The 13,897-nt window shown below is 47.7% G+C and overlaps 1 protein-coding gene across 13 annotated transcripts in view; it reads left to right on the top strand.

Annotated features, from left to right (window-relative positions):
* GRAMD1B (GRAM domain containing 1B) overlaps window positions 1-13,897 on the top strand; it is a 246,433-nt gene that overhangs the window by 165,944 nt on the left and 66,592 nt on the right. Inside the window, exon 1 of one of the 13 annotated variants that reach the window (XM_058687107.1) lies at window positions 227-475. The exons of the other annotated variants lie outside the window; for them this stretch is intronic. Within the exon in view, the coding sequence (XP_058543090.1) occupies window positions 327-475 (149 nt within the window). The 5' untranslated portion in view covers window positions 227-326. Of the gene's footprint in view, window positions 1-226; window positions 476-13,897 lie in introns of those variants that run through there. 13 annotated transcript variants of the gene reach the window in all.

The following is a 13,897-nucleotide window of genomic DNA, read 5'->3' on the forward strand; positions in this document are numbered from 1 at the left end:
TAAAGAACAGACTAGCCCTCACACAGCCTCCGGCTCCCCCTCCCCCAGGGCAGCCGCTCTGGTGGAGAATGAATGGTCTCTGCAGACTGCAGTGAGGTGCCCCATGAGTTGTTTACTTGTCCAGGTGAAGCAACAGGACTGGTTTTCTACAAAGTGCCTTTTGTGAACCCCCGTCGCTGGAACCACCTTAGGTGCTTGTTAAAACTGTACGTTCTAGGTTCCGGTTCTAGAACCTCCGGGGCCCCAGAATCTGTATAGCAACAAGCACACCATAGCTTGAGAACCACTAACTCAGTACTTTGGACACCTGGCTGGCCATCTGAATCATGTGGGGACATGTGGAATCAGACTGTCTGGGTGGGGCTCATGAATTTGAGCAAGGGAGCCTCTCTTTAGTGGTTAAGAGCAGATACCCTGGAGCTGGTGCACTGGGTTTGAATCCTGGCCCCACCAGCTACTATCTCTATGATCTTGGGTAAGTTCCTCAACCTCTCTTGTGACTCAGTTTTCTAACCTGGAATATAGGGATAATCTAGTATGTGCTGCGTAGGGTGATTATGAGAATTAACAGAGTTGATGTTTATAGAGTTCTTACAATAGAATTAACACATCAGTAGCACCATATATGTTTTTGGTGAAATCTTTTTTTTTTGTCTTTCTTTCTTTCTCTCTCTCTTTCTTTCCTCCTCCCTTCTTTTCTTTTCTTTTCTTTCTTTCTTTCTTTCTTTCTTTCTTTCTTTCTTTCTTTCTTTCTTTCTTTCTTTCTTCTTTCTTTCTTTCTTTCTTTCTTTCTTTCTTTCTTTCTTTCTTTCTTTCTTTCTTTCTTTCTTTCTATAAGCTGATCATCCAGGTCAGAGATCATGATTTGAATAGTCTTTTAGTGGCAAAGTCCCCTGGCTAAGCTGGCCTTGTAGGCTTCAGTAAATGACTGGCAGTTCTCAGGGGAATCTCCATGACTCGCTGTGAAAAGGCTGGCCTACCATTGCCCTGCCCTATAGAGTAAGGAGAGAAATCCCTGCCTGGCTTCCACCTCTAGGAGAGGTGATGTGGATAAGCATTGGAATGCTATCACAAGAAAGGCCAGAGGCCACATCTATAAGGCTGACTGACCTCTTCAGAGGGAATTGAAGGATGGGAAAACAAACTCAGGCCAGAAATAGCTAGACATAAATACAAGGTATTATAATTACTGTCCACACCCAACTCGGTCCCCTGAGTTAAATCGAACCGTCTGCACAGCTTTCCTGACCTCAAGGAAGGAGAATGGACAGAAGTGTCCGTGGTGGGCTCAGCAGGGGTGGGGTGGGGTGGGGTGGGGTGTAACCAAGGGTACATGGGAGGCGCCACCCTCAGGGGCACCACTGAGCCAAAATAGGCACTAGGGTTGAGCATGCAGACAAGTTTTTCTTATAACTTTTTGGTTTTGCAAAACCGTTACTTTTCTGGAAATGATCCTGTTGGACGCGAGTTTTCCACGTTAAGTATCCAGCTCAGGGCTTCGTTTTCTTCCCGTGCTCTGTCATTTCTCTTTGCACTCAGGAGTCAGATTTCTCCGGCTGCTTGTGGACATGGCGTGAGGTCGAGGAGGCCGGGGGAGAGACACCCAGCCTGGGAGGATTGGGCTCTTCTACTTCTACTTGGCCCCTCCCTGGCCCCCACTCCCGCCCCAGGGTGTGCTGTGAAATCATCAAGGCCGGACAAAAGGCCGTGGGGAGACTAGAGGGTTCTGATGCCATACACCCAGGCAGTGGTATTTTATAGATCCTGATACAAGGGTTTGGGGGGAGTCAAATGCTAGACTATTTAGAAGAAAACAAGCCAGTCCTCCGGGGCACGTCTCGTGGATGTTTTCCATCTTGATTGCAAATGTCAGCATACAGGGAACGCGGCAGTGGGCAGAGTTTTCCTAGCATCCACTCACTCCTACTGGAGCATATTTTACAAGATTTCCAGGAAGCTTCACAGGACCATTTGTGTTCTTGGGGGGGGGGGGGGAGGGGGGAGGTGGTTTTGATACCTTTGGTGGCTCAGAGACCCACAGTGATGTGCAGGAGCAGGACCTCAGTGGATGGAGAGACTAATTTTGTCAGCCTCCCCCAGGAGAAGGATTTGGCCACCTGCCCTATCACTTAAGAATATTGATTCATCATTTTGGAAGCCAATGGAAAAGTTCCATTTTCTCCCCCCCTTCCTTCTCTTCAGAGGAGCTGCAGGGGAGATCACTGCTTTGGGTGAGGATCTGAGCTGAGTGAGATCAAAAGGCCTTTCTACGCTGGGGCTGGGTAGAAGCTGTGGATGTTATTTTTGGCCCCTAACAGTAGAGGAAGACCGTACCTCTCGGTCTGGGGAAGAAGAACGTACAGAATTGAAACAGATGGAGATCCCCGGTGGTTTTCCCTACAACAAGTGGAAGACCGTGTGCTCTTTGACACGCTGGAGCCTCACTGGACATCATCTACTACTCGGGCCTGCTTTGCCACAGATGCTCACTGCGGATGAGTCGGGAGGTTTGGGAAGGTCATCTGGACCCTCCTGGAGGAGATGGGGATGTGAAACCAGCAACTTGACTAGGAACTCACCCTCTGTGAGCCGGCCTCTTACAACGTGTGGCTGCCACAACTCTTAGGCTATCCCCTCGTATTCCAAACCCAGTTATGCCACCCGGTAACATCCCTTTGGAGAAACAAAAAAAATAAGGCTCCTCCGTTGGCTTTCTTTCTTCCCTCCTTCTTTTCAAATAGGGGATGCCCTGCTTGCTCTGAGGCATCTGTCCTACAGTCTAAATATCTAATTACTCTGCAGTTTTGTGTAGGGCAGACCCACGCTGTCTTATTTATCTTGTCTGACCAGTAGACCTTGTAAAGTGTGGCAGTATTTCTAGGTACACTCCTACCAGTATTATTTGTGGGAAGTTGATTACCTCTTCCACTTGCTTCTGTCGGTGAGGCCCACATGAGGCCCACGTTTATTTATTTTTTTGACGTTTATTTATATTTGAGACAGAGAGTGTGCACGTTCGGGGGGGAGGGGCAGAGAGAGACAGAAACAGAATCCGAAGCAGGCTCCCGGCTCCGAGCCGTGGGCCTTGAACTCACGAGCTGTGAGATCACGACCTGAGCTGAAGTTGGACGCTTGAACCGACTGAGCCATCCAGGCGCCCCCGCGAATTTATTTTAATTATTCTCAAAGCCACCTTGTAGTTTGGGTCCGTGCCGAGCTTTGGTCTTTGCCCACTAGTAACCAGCCTTCCACACTCCTTCAAGCTTTGGAGAAGAAAGGTCCTTGCCAGCAGGCCAGTGGCTTATTCTCCACCCCCGCCCCCTGCTTTAGGCAGCCTCATGTCCGGGGCGCGCGGCTGAAGGGTCAACACTGTGTGGACTGTGAGAAGGGAATTTGGTTGTGGTGAGATTTAATTTGGTTGGAGGGTGTTGTACTGCCAGGATGTCCTAGCATATGCAGGTAAGTGTCACCAGCCTGCCTCCTTACTCGCATCTCTTCTGCCCCTACCTGTTCCCCCCCCCCCCCCCCCCCATGAGGTTTTGACTGGTCAGGCAGTGCCGAAACTCTCTAATGAGGATTGGCTTGGAGTTTGGAGAGAGAACCTGCCAGCTGCTCAGCACGGCATTTTTTAGCTCTTCTCTGGAGAGGCTGGAGGTGCAGAGGTAGGAAGAGGAGAGGCAGTTAGTTCAAGGCGGTGATGTGGCCAAAAGGAAGAAAGTAGAAAGAGACTAGGACCCAGGAACTCATGGCTTGGGTCACTGGCCCTATCTGCTTTAATAGATCAGCATTAGTGCCTTTTCCTGCTCTGCCCCTCCGCCCCCCCCCCCCCCCCCCCCCCGCCGTGGTCACAGAGCTCATCTTTTTGTTCTTAATTAGCACTTTGACATGTGTGAGGTGAAGAATGAGGGGGGCATCTAGACCCAACGCCTTCATATACCAGATGGGGAAACTGAGGCCCAGAGGCCCATCCAGGGTCACACGCCAGAGTCCTCTAGGTGCCTAGCCTCCTGAAGGCAGACGCTTTTATAACACGAGTTTGGGATTGCCATATGTCAGTCACTCCTGCATTAGCCTGCATTGCCCTCATCTAGAATCAAGTGTATATTGGGTCCCTGCCTTGGAGGGGGGCCCATCTTGGGAGCAATAGCATTAGCAGCCCAGCGAGACCCTTTGGGGAGGATGACTGAGCAGGCTGACTGCCACAGCTGGACATGTATGGGGAAAATGGAGTCCATACTTGTGTGCCACCCCATGGCAAGAGAGATTATGGAAATTCTCCCAATGCCCTTTTAGTGACTTCCTGGAGACTCAGGGTTGATTTCTAGGAGGAGCTAGGTCACAATGCTTGAAAACTGAGCTGCGGGGCTTTGCTTGCCACCTGCTTTTTCCGTCTTGCCTGGCCCCACTGGCCAACCAAGCTTCTAAGACACATGGGCGTGCATAGCGAACGGGAGGCAACAGCAGTGTCTCTAGCATGGCCCAGAGACCTCCCACCTGGGGGCAGTCATTGCTTTGACTAGGATTTCTTCTTAACTCATCATGATCCCCCCACCCCCTTCTGCCCTAACGTAGCACTCTTCCTGTCTTTCTCGCTAGCACCCAGTGTTGTGCCTAGCAATGCGATTTTCATGATGTCTGCTCCATTAGCCACCCAAGCTTCCTGGTTCTTTAAGCTAAACGGACAGTGGGTAGGGGGTGGAGGGAGATGGAGGGATGGTCATGTTGCCCAAGCCTTTGGCCAGTGGCAGGAGGGACTCGAGTTCTCTTCTTAAGTACATGTCAACATCTTAACTGGGGCACCGGCAAGCAGGTTTCCCTCTTAAAGACCTTAATCCAGGATTAAAGAGAGGTCAGTTACCTCTGCAGAGAGGTGATTAGTCTCCCCTAATATCCTGTAGTGGACAGAGGTAGAAGGCCTACCATGGTTATCTGCCTGTCCCGGCGGGCGGGGGGGGGGGGGGCAGAACTCTCTAGACATCCCAGACTTGTACTGAATTCCTGAGTCTTGAGATTTGGCCATTTCCTTACACTTGAGCAGTGCGTCTCTCAGCACCTTCCTGTTCGCACACATTCCTTCATGGTAATTGGGGTATGTCTTAGGTTGGAAAGAGACTCTGGAAAGGACTCAGACAAATTTGCCTTGCGGGAGCTTTATTGGGAAATGGCTCTTGGGAACAGACCTGTAAGTAAGTGACCGAATCAGAATTGGACAGAGGAAGAAGTTAAACTTTAACGAACTTGCAGGAGGCTTTGACCAGTTCCGTGAAAAGCTCTGGCTCTGGAGTGGCCTCTCAGAGTTATCCCAAATTGAGGCAAAGGAGCAGGATTTCATGACCTTTTGGGGAGGGATTGTCCATTAGGTGTGGTCTGTCTTTACGGAGAAGGCATTATTCTTCGGTGAGGCTGTTCTCTTTGGTCAAGGGCAGTTCGGAGCTGGGAAAGTGAATGCCTGTTTCTGGGAGGCAGAATTACCACTACATGATAATATTCCTGCATGTGTCTCGGACCCAGGGACTTGCACTTGACCTTACTTACATCTTCTCTTTCTCCCAGTCACCCTTTTGTACAACAGGTGCTATCTCCCTTTGACAGAGAGGGTCACGGTGGAGGGTCTGAGGGTAGCTGGTGGCAGACCATATCCAGAACTCGGTGACTGGGTGGCGGAAAGAACACTGGACTGAGTGGTCTGTGTCATTGTTTAATCCTCTTCCATGCTAACCTGTGTTAACCCGGGGATTGAGGGCTAAGTTAAACTTAAAACTACTTAATTTGCATAATTAAGTAATTAGATGAGCTCTTTGCCCATGTTTTTTTTTTTAAATTTTTTTTTTTTTTTCAACATTTTTTATTTATTTTGGGACAGAGAGAGACAGAGCATGAACGGGGGAGGGGCAGAGAGAGAGGGAGACACAGAATCGGAAACAGGCTCCAGGCTCCGAGCCATCAGCCCAGAGCCTGACGCGGGGCTCGAACTCGCGGACCGCGAGATCGTGACCTGGCTGAAGTCGGACGCTTAACCGACTGCGCCACCCAGGCGCCCCTTTGCCCATGTTTTAAAGGGCTCCAGCCTTGCTTGTGGCCACCCTCCTCGCAGTCTCTTGTTCAGGACCTTCTTGCTTGAGCAGTTATAATTGCCTGGAAAGAGGACAACTTGCTTTTTTCTGTTAGGTGACCTTCCATTTGGCCCTTCGGACTCCAGTCCCACCTGATACCTCTTCGCCCTTTCTTCTTCGATGTCTCTGTGGCTTCTGGACCCCGCGTCGATTCCTGCGCCTACCTGCTTCCCACAGAGTCATGATCAGATATGATTTCATTTATCCCCAATTCCATTTTTTTCCTCTTCGGGAATCAACTCCAGTTAGTTGCCTGGAACTTTCTGCCCACAAGGTGTGGTGTTCCGATCATGTGCTTTCTCAGCGGGGGTGGGGGACAGAACAGTCTGATGCCGGCCACCTTGTATAGATTCTTGCTGTGGCCACTGAGCACCTGCCCGGATTCTGTAAATCTAGGAGGAGAAATTTTCACTGCATTGAAGAATATCACCAAACTTACCCAAACTTGTCCTCTCTCTCTTTTTTTTAAAAATTTTTTTTTTGATGTTTCATTTATTTTTGAGAGACAGAGAGACAGTGACTGTGTGAGTGGGGGAGGGGCAGAAAGAGAGGGAGACACAGAATACGAAGCAGGCTCCAGGCTCTAAGCTGTCAGCACAGAGCCCAATGCAGGGCTCGAACTCACAGACTGCCAGATCATGACCTGAGCGGAAGCTGGATGCTTAACCGGTTGAGCCACCCAGCCACCCCCATCCTGTCTTTTAAAAAGAGCGATTTTCAAAACCAGAAGAATAGAGCAAATGTAACTGGGTGGAATTAAAACCCAAATATCAGAGAAAAGAACAGAGGGCAATTTTGACTTTCTTAAAACTTGCTTAAGTCTCTAGCTCTCGATGACAGACATCTCAGGTGTACCGAATACACGTACAGATGTGCTCATAATCTTTTTTGTCTTCTGTGAAATTGGAATAATAAGATTAACTGAGATATAACCCAATGTAACCTTCATAATGTGCCTAGAACAAGACCTGGCATGTAGTTCTCAATGAGTATCAGTTCTGATTATTAGTTGGAAAATCATTAAAAGAGAGGAAAAATGTCTTAGATTAAAATAATTGATTTCTAGGGAATTCAGATTATTAGACTATACTTTCAGAAGTAATTTCCCTGTATATTTTGAAAGTTTATTTATTTATGTTGAGCGGGGAAGGGGCAGAGAGAGAAGGAGAGAACATCCCAAGCAGGCTCTGTGGAGCCTGATACAGGGCTCGATCCTACGAACTGTGAGATCATGACCTGAGCCGAAATCAAGAGGTGGATGCTTAACCAGCTGAACCACCCAAGCGCCCCAGAAATAATTTCTATATTACATTACTAGAGAATTAAGGTTGAAGTCATACAGACCAGTGGTATCTAAATTTTTGCCGCATTTGCAGTCACCTGGAGATCTTTAAAAACATCCCCAGACATTCTGATGTAATTGGTAGGAGGTGCGCCTGTGCACTGGGAATGTGTAAAAACGTTCTAGGTGATTCTGAAGTGTGGCAGAGTTTGGGAACCACCTGCATAGACCACTCGGTGGATGTACAATTGATCCCGGCTGAAAATCTAGAATGGATGGTTGGGAACATTTGGAAAAGAAAAAGGTGATACTCAGAAAAGCTAATTCTTCTGTTTGTGTAGGATTAGGAGAAAATTGGGAGAAGGGGGTTGGCGGGCATGGCGAATGGGGCTTTCTTTGACTAATATATAGAAGGAGCCCTAAGCCCTGAAAGTTCTGTTCCCAGTGGGCTAGGGTCTAGGTCTTCTTATCCGACTGCCCAGAGCCTATGTGGCTTTTATAGCCGCTAAAGACTGGGCACTGGCTCAGTGGGGGCACAGGCTCTCCACAGAGCGAGAGCAGAGCCATGTTAGAGATGCCCGCACCCTCAGCGCCTTCCCCCATGTCTCGCTTCAGGTTTTAATTACATAGACATCTCTGCTCCTCATGTGAGAGATGCAGTATTAATGCGATGTCTTGGGTTACAGCTGGGTCACAGGCAATCAATATACCCTTTCGGACACCCCCGACCCAGCTTCCGTGGCTTAAAGTCTGAGCTGGGGGAACTCAGGGCAGGGCGGAAGCGTGCGGATTGTCAGTTCTCTTGCATGCGTGGTTCATAACACGTGGGCAATATCTTGAGCATTAAATCTGGAACGAGTTGTTTAGTGGGGTCTTTGGAGCATCTGTCGACCAGGGTACCCCAGCTCTTGTGCACTACAGAGACCAACTTGAAAGACCCTTCATGGTGGCCCCTTGTCGTATTTTGATTTCTTTGGGTATATGTGGACCTCTCTGGCTAACAGTTTAACTTCTTCCTTCTTCTGTTCCATCTTTGTGAAAGATTGATGTGTTTATACGTCCCATTCGCACTGCCTTGGCCCTTTGTCGCTCTTTGCAGCCAATTGATGGAGGCAGCATTTCAGCGTGGATGACTGTGGAGTCAAGAGTGCTGAGAGACCTATCCTGGCTTCTCGGTCCACTGTCTCTGTGACCTGAGGAAATTATTTAAACTCTGAGTTATCTCCCTGTAAAGTAGGGTCGATGGGAAGAGGAAATGAAGGAACACATTCTAAATCCACAAAATCTCCGTCTGGCTCGTAGAATGCTCTTAGGTACTTTTAGCCATTATTACTGCATCACTTGAGGGCAGGGACGGTGCTTCTTTTCGCTCATTGCTGTGGCAGTGTATCAGTGAGCCTTCTGTCAGGAGACAGCACAGCCGTGAGTTGAACAGGGATGATACAACGTTGAGAATCATTAATAGGTAAACAGAAGGCTCTAAAGAACGTAGGAATAACCGATGTAGGGAGCAGCCACCACCTTTAGGATTGAGGCAGAGAACCCAACGAAGGAAAACACGTACAAGGGTGATCCCCATGCAAAGGTGGAGATCCACGTTCACTGGAGACAGTGTGGGGGTGGCCCAGTGTGGGGGTGGCCCAGTGTGCGGCACAGAAGGTTGTTGAGGTGCCGCAGGCTGGGGCTGGTAAACAGACAAGTGCCCACTAGGGGCGCCAGTGAGGCTTATTAGGCCAGCGGAGTGTTCACCAGGTACAGCTCCAGCATCATGAGGCAGGGCAAAGAAGGGTGGATTTGGACCTGAGGGGCAATAAATGGATAACTGGCCTGAGTAGGAGCAATGGGACTTGACTTGCAGTGTCATTTCAAGGGCTAAATGCAATATCATGATTGTAACTGCTTTTGGTTAAGTGCGGTTACTTAAAAAAAAAAATTTTTTTTTAAGATTTATTTATTCTTAGAGACAGAGACAGAGACAAAGCACAAACGGGAGAGGGGCAGAGAGAGGGAGATACAATCTGAAGCAGGCTCCAGGCTCTGAGCTGTCGGCACAGAGCCTGACGCGGGGCTCGAACCCATGAACCACAAGATCGTGACCGGAGCCGAAGTCGGACGCTTAACTGACTGAACCACCCAGGTGCCCCAAGTGCGGTAACTTTTGAAGTGTCTTTTACTTCATAGGTGTTTGTTTATGGAGGTAGCATGGTGTGGTGAAAACATAGGTTTTAGAAGTACCTATGTGACCTTGGATAAGGATAGGCTTTTTTTTTTCTTCTAAGTTTTATTTTCAGAGAGAGAGAGAGAGAGCATGTGAGCAGGGGAGGGGCAGGGAGAGAGAGAGATTGAGAGAGAGAGAGAGAGAGAGAGAGAGAGAGAGAGAGACAGTAACCCAAGGAGGCTCTGCACTGCCAGCACAGAGCCCAGTGTGGGGCTCAAACCCACAAACTGTGAGATCATGACCTGAGCCGAAGTCTGACACTCAACCAACTGAGCCAGGATAGTTTTCTATATTTAGTTTTCTCATCAGATTAAAAAGAAGTTTTATAAGTAAATAAGATATGTGCCTAGCACATGGTAGATTCTCAGTAAATGTCCTATCTCTATTCCTTTTCCTTCTTTGATTTACCAAACACTTCAGGGATCTCCTAGATTAGCACCTGTATTTTGAATGATGGTGGTAGTAATGTAATTGGGTTCACTTCAGTCGATCATTCCCCGTAATTCAAGAAATTCAGATTTAGTTAAAATGAAAGTACGACTTAAAAAAGTCTTTTGTGGGGCGCCTGGGTGGCGCAGTCGGTTAAGCGTCCGACTTCAGCTCAGGTCACGATCTCGCGGTCCGTGAGTTCAAGCCCCGCGTCGGGCTCTGTGCTGACCGCTCAGAGCCTGGAGCCTGTTTCCGATTCTGTGTCTCCCTCTCTCTCTGCCCCTCCCCCGTTCATGCTCTGTCTCGCTCTGTCCCAAAAATAAATAAATAAAAAAAAAACGTTGAAAAAAAAAAAAAGTCTTTTGTTTTCATTGGGATGGGAGTAGAGTTCAAAGACAGAATAGGACCTTGTCCTTTGTCTCCCATTTTTGTCAACAACAATTACTAAGTGCTTGAGGTGAACCAGATACTAGGTGCACGCCAACCTTCTTTCTATAGAATGTGATTGAACGGGACTATGTCGAGTGGGACCGGATTGGATTTGCAGGTGCACCTTAACTTCTCTTTCTTCCCCCGATTCCTCCAGGGTGCTCTTTGGAAAGTGCTTTTGATATTGCACAGGACTCAGAAAGCCTCTTTGCCTCTTCAAAAACAGAAGCTAATGTCAGCTTTCCATATCTCTAAGGGAAAGGTTTAATTCAGAAAAAGATACCTACTTTTCCCTCCCATTTCCTAAACTCATTTACAGAAAAGCAGTTTGGGAATTTAGGTGCCAAATAGCTCAGCTGGTAAAAGGCGGAGGTTGAGTCTGGGGGTGTCGGTTGCATCTGCAGAAAGCCGGTTTGCTCCTTTCGGATCACAGGTCTTCGATCTCTTAGACTCAGCGGCCTCTGCAGAGTTTGTGCTGTGACTTTCAGGGACGACGAGAAAGCAGTGCAAATCTAGTAAGCCCTCTTAGCACAAGAAGGCCCCTGCCTGCCCCCACCCCCGCCATGATGTGTCAGTAGCACTTCTTTTTTTTTTTTTTTTTTAATTTTTTTTTTTTCCAACGTTTTTTATTTATTTTTGGGACAGAGAGAGACAGAGCATGAACGGGGGAGGGGCAGAGAGAGAGGGAGACACAGAATCGGAAACAGGCTCCAGGCTCCGAGCCATCAGCCCAGAGCCTGACGCGGGGCTCGAACTCACGGACCGTGAGATCGTGACCTGGCTGAAGTCGGACGCTTAACCGACTGCGCCACCCAGGCGCCCCAATAGTAGCACTTCTTTTCATGCACGATGCAGTGGTTAAGAGTGGGACTCGGGTGCGGGCGCCTGGGTGGCTTAGTCAGTTAAGCATCCGCTTCGGCTCAGGTTATGATCTCACGGTTCATGAGTTCAAGCCCCGTGTCGGGCTCTGTGCTGACAGCTCAGAGCCGGGAGCCTACTTCCAGTTCTGTGTCTCCCTCTCTCTGCCCCTCCCCCACTTGCACTCTGTCTCTCTCTCTCTCTCTCTCAAAATTAAATAAACATTAAAAACTAAAAAAAAAAAAGTGGGACTCGGGTAAGGCAGTCGGGGTTTCAGATCCATGTTCTACTGTTTATGAACCATATGCTATAGGAAAGTTAGCAAACCTGCCACCTCTTAAGTTATTAACCCATCGGAAAAAATGGGGGTGAGAAGTACCTGTTTCATAACATTGTTGGCAGGATTAGATGAGATCGTTCACTTCAGAGACTTAGCAAGTTGCATCACACGCAGAAAGTACTCTATTTCTGTTTATTATCAGGTTAATTTTGGTTTTATGTAGCTCAAGTGAGGAGCTTCAAATCATGGAGAAAAGGTTTACATTTTATAACACAGTAGATACAACCCAGATTCTCTGATTTGCTTGCTCTGTAACTTTCCTACTATTCAGTGAGGTCTAGTTGGGGAGTCGCAAAGAACATTCTGACAATGGCAGGGGGCATAACCTGCAGCTTATGGAACTGAGATTTTTCTTAGGTCCAGACTCAGACTCAGTTGAAGGCTTATGAATACCTGTCTCACCACTAGAAGTTCTTTCTTTTTTTCTTTCTTTCTTAAGTAGCTGTTGTTTTTGACCAATATTGATAATCATGGTATTTTGATTCATTGGACTGATACTCTGTGTCCGATAAAGTGAAAAGCTTGTTACATGTATTTACCTCACTTAATCCTCACAGAGTCCATTAAGTTTCTGTTATTTTTTGACTAAAGATTAAGAAGTCTGAAGCTTAGTGAGGCTAACTTTTTTCAAAGGTGACAAAATTAGGAATTGAGAGAGCCAGTATATGAAGTCTGCTTGGTCCGATCTCAGCCTGCCCTTTTAACCCACCGCTATTAATCTAAACTGTTGAAGATACTAACACGATAGGGGGATGTGGAGGTGTTTCAGAGGAAAGACGAATTTGTGCATTTTATATGGAAGTAGGAAAGCCTCTGAAAAGTTAGTATGATTTGTCCAAAGTCACGTGGCAAGTGAGCCAAGACGAAGGCTCTGGCTGGTTGACTCCACCAACCCCTTTGTTAAGTCTGTTAATAGAGGACAGGACAGTCAGTACAAAGATATTTACCGAGTACCTGTGCTGTGCCCAGAACTCCTACATGTTGGAAGGACATGAGAAAAGTAGCCTACAACCTTCTTAGGAAGAGAAAACTAATGGAGTGAACAAAAGAATCTCCAATTAAGTTCCTTCTAGTTTATAAGGGCAGGGGTGGGGGAGATACCAGCTTTTCTTGGTTCCTGTTCCATGCCTTTGTTTTAGTCCATCATTTTTTCAACAGTATCAGAGAGGAAAGATACTATTGGCTTCTTCAGATGAAGAGGCCGAGTCTGAAATGAGGGGGTGGGGGTGGGGGTATATGGATTTACACAAGGGTCAGAGAGCCAGAAAGCAGCAAAGCTTAGCTTTGCATGCAGATTCAACTGCACAGTGCAAGCTCTTTCTAAGGAGTAAGAGAAGAGGGGAGGGAGTTGGAAGGTCCAGAGTGAGGAAGGTATTTGAGAAGGGGGCAGGACTTGAGCCAGACAGGTACTGGTGGGTAGAATTGGGGCAGAATTGGTGTCTTAGGGTATTGCTTGTACACCTTTCTTTGGAGTCGAAGGAACTTCCTCTAGGTAACCGAAGTGGAGGCCAGATACCCAAACCTGTGTGCTTCTTGATACAGTGAAAGCACTCTTCTATCGATGGTTGCAGACAGAAACAATCCTGGAAAGGCCTCTCAGGCTGAGCCTTATAGATAAGGCTTGACAGTCCCAGAGTGACACTTTTTGCCAACAGATGCCCAAGAAGTATTAGCTCCCAGCATGAGTCTGGTGAGCAGGACACGGGGGACATCAATAGATTATAATTATTATTCACCTTCAGCAGGTTATCCTGTGTAGCTGCAGCAGACAGACAAAACTCTGTCCTTTAGGAATATCCAGAGAGCAAGAATGCATAAACCAGCCCTTTGCTACCCCAGGTGTGGCCTGTGGAATGGCAACATGGGCATCACCTGAGCATCTGTTAGTTAGAAAGGCCAACTCTTGGGCCCTCCCGTAGACGTTAGAATCTGTGGTTTAACAAGATCCTTGGGGGATTAAGGTTTGAGAAACACTGAGCTAACCGCCATCATTCTTTTTGTTATTTGTTTGTTTGGGCTCATGTTTGGGCTTCCCTTGCTACTCTGTCAAAAGGTGATGGTGATGTTCCAGAGGCTCAAGGTCATGCCTGGGGTGTTAGGCAGTTCATTGTCATGGGATTTCTAGTCTGGTGATGATTTCCCAGCTCAGCCTTTCTTGCCGCGGGACCATCCACCTTTCCGGGGCTCAGCATCCTTACGTTTGGTGTGGTCATCATGAGGCCTATATA

The sequence above is a fragment of the Neofelis nebulosa genome, chromosome 10 (assembly GCF_028018385.1).
Source record: "Neofelis nebulosa isolate mNeoNeb1 chromosome 10, mNeoNeb1.pri, whole genome shotgun sequence".
Taxonomy (NCBI): Eukaryota; Metazoa; Chordata; class Mammalia; order Carnivora; family Felidae; genus Neofelis; species Neofelis nebulosa.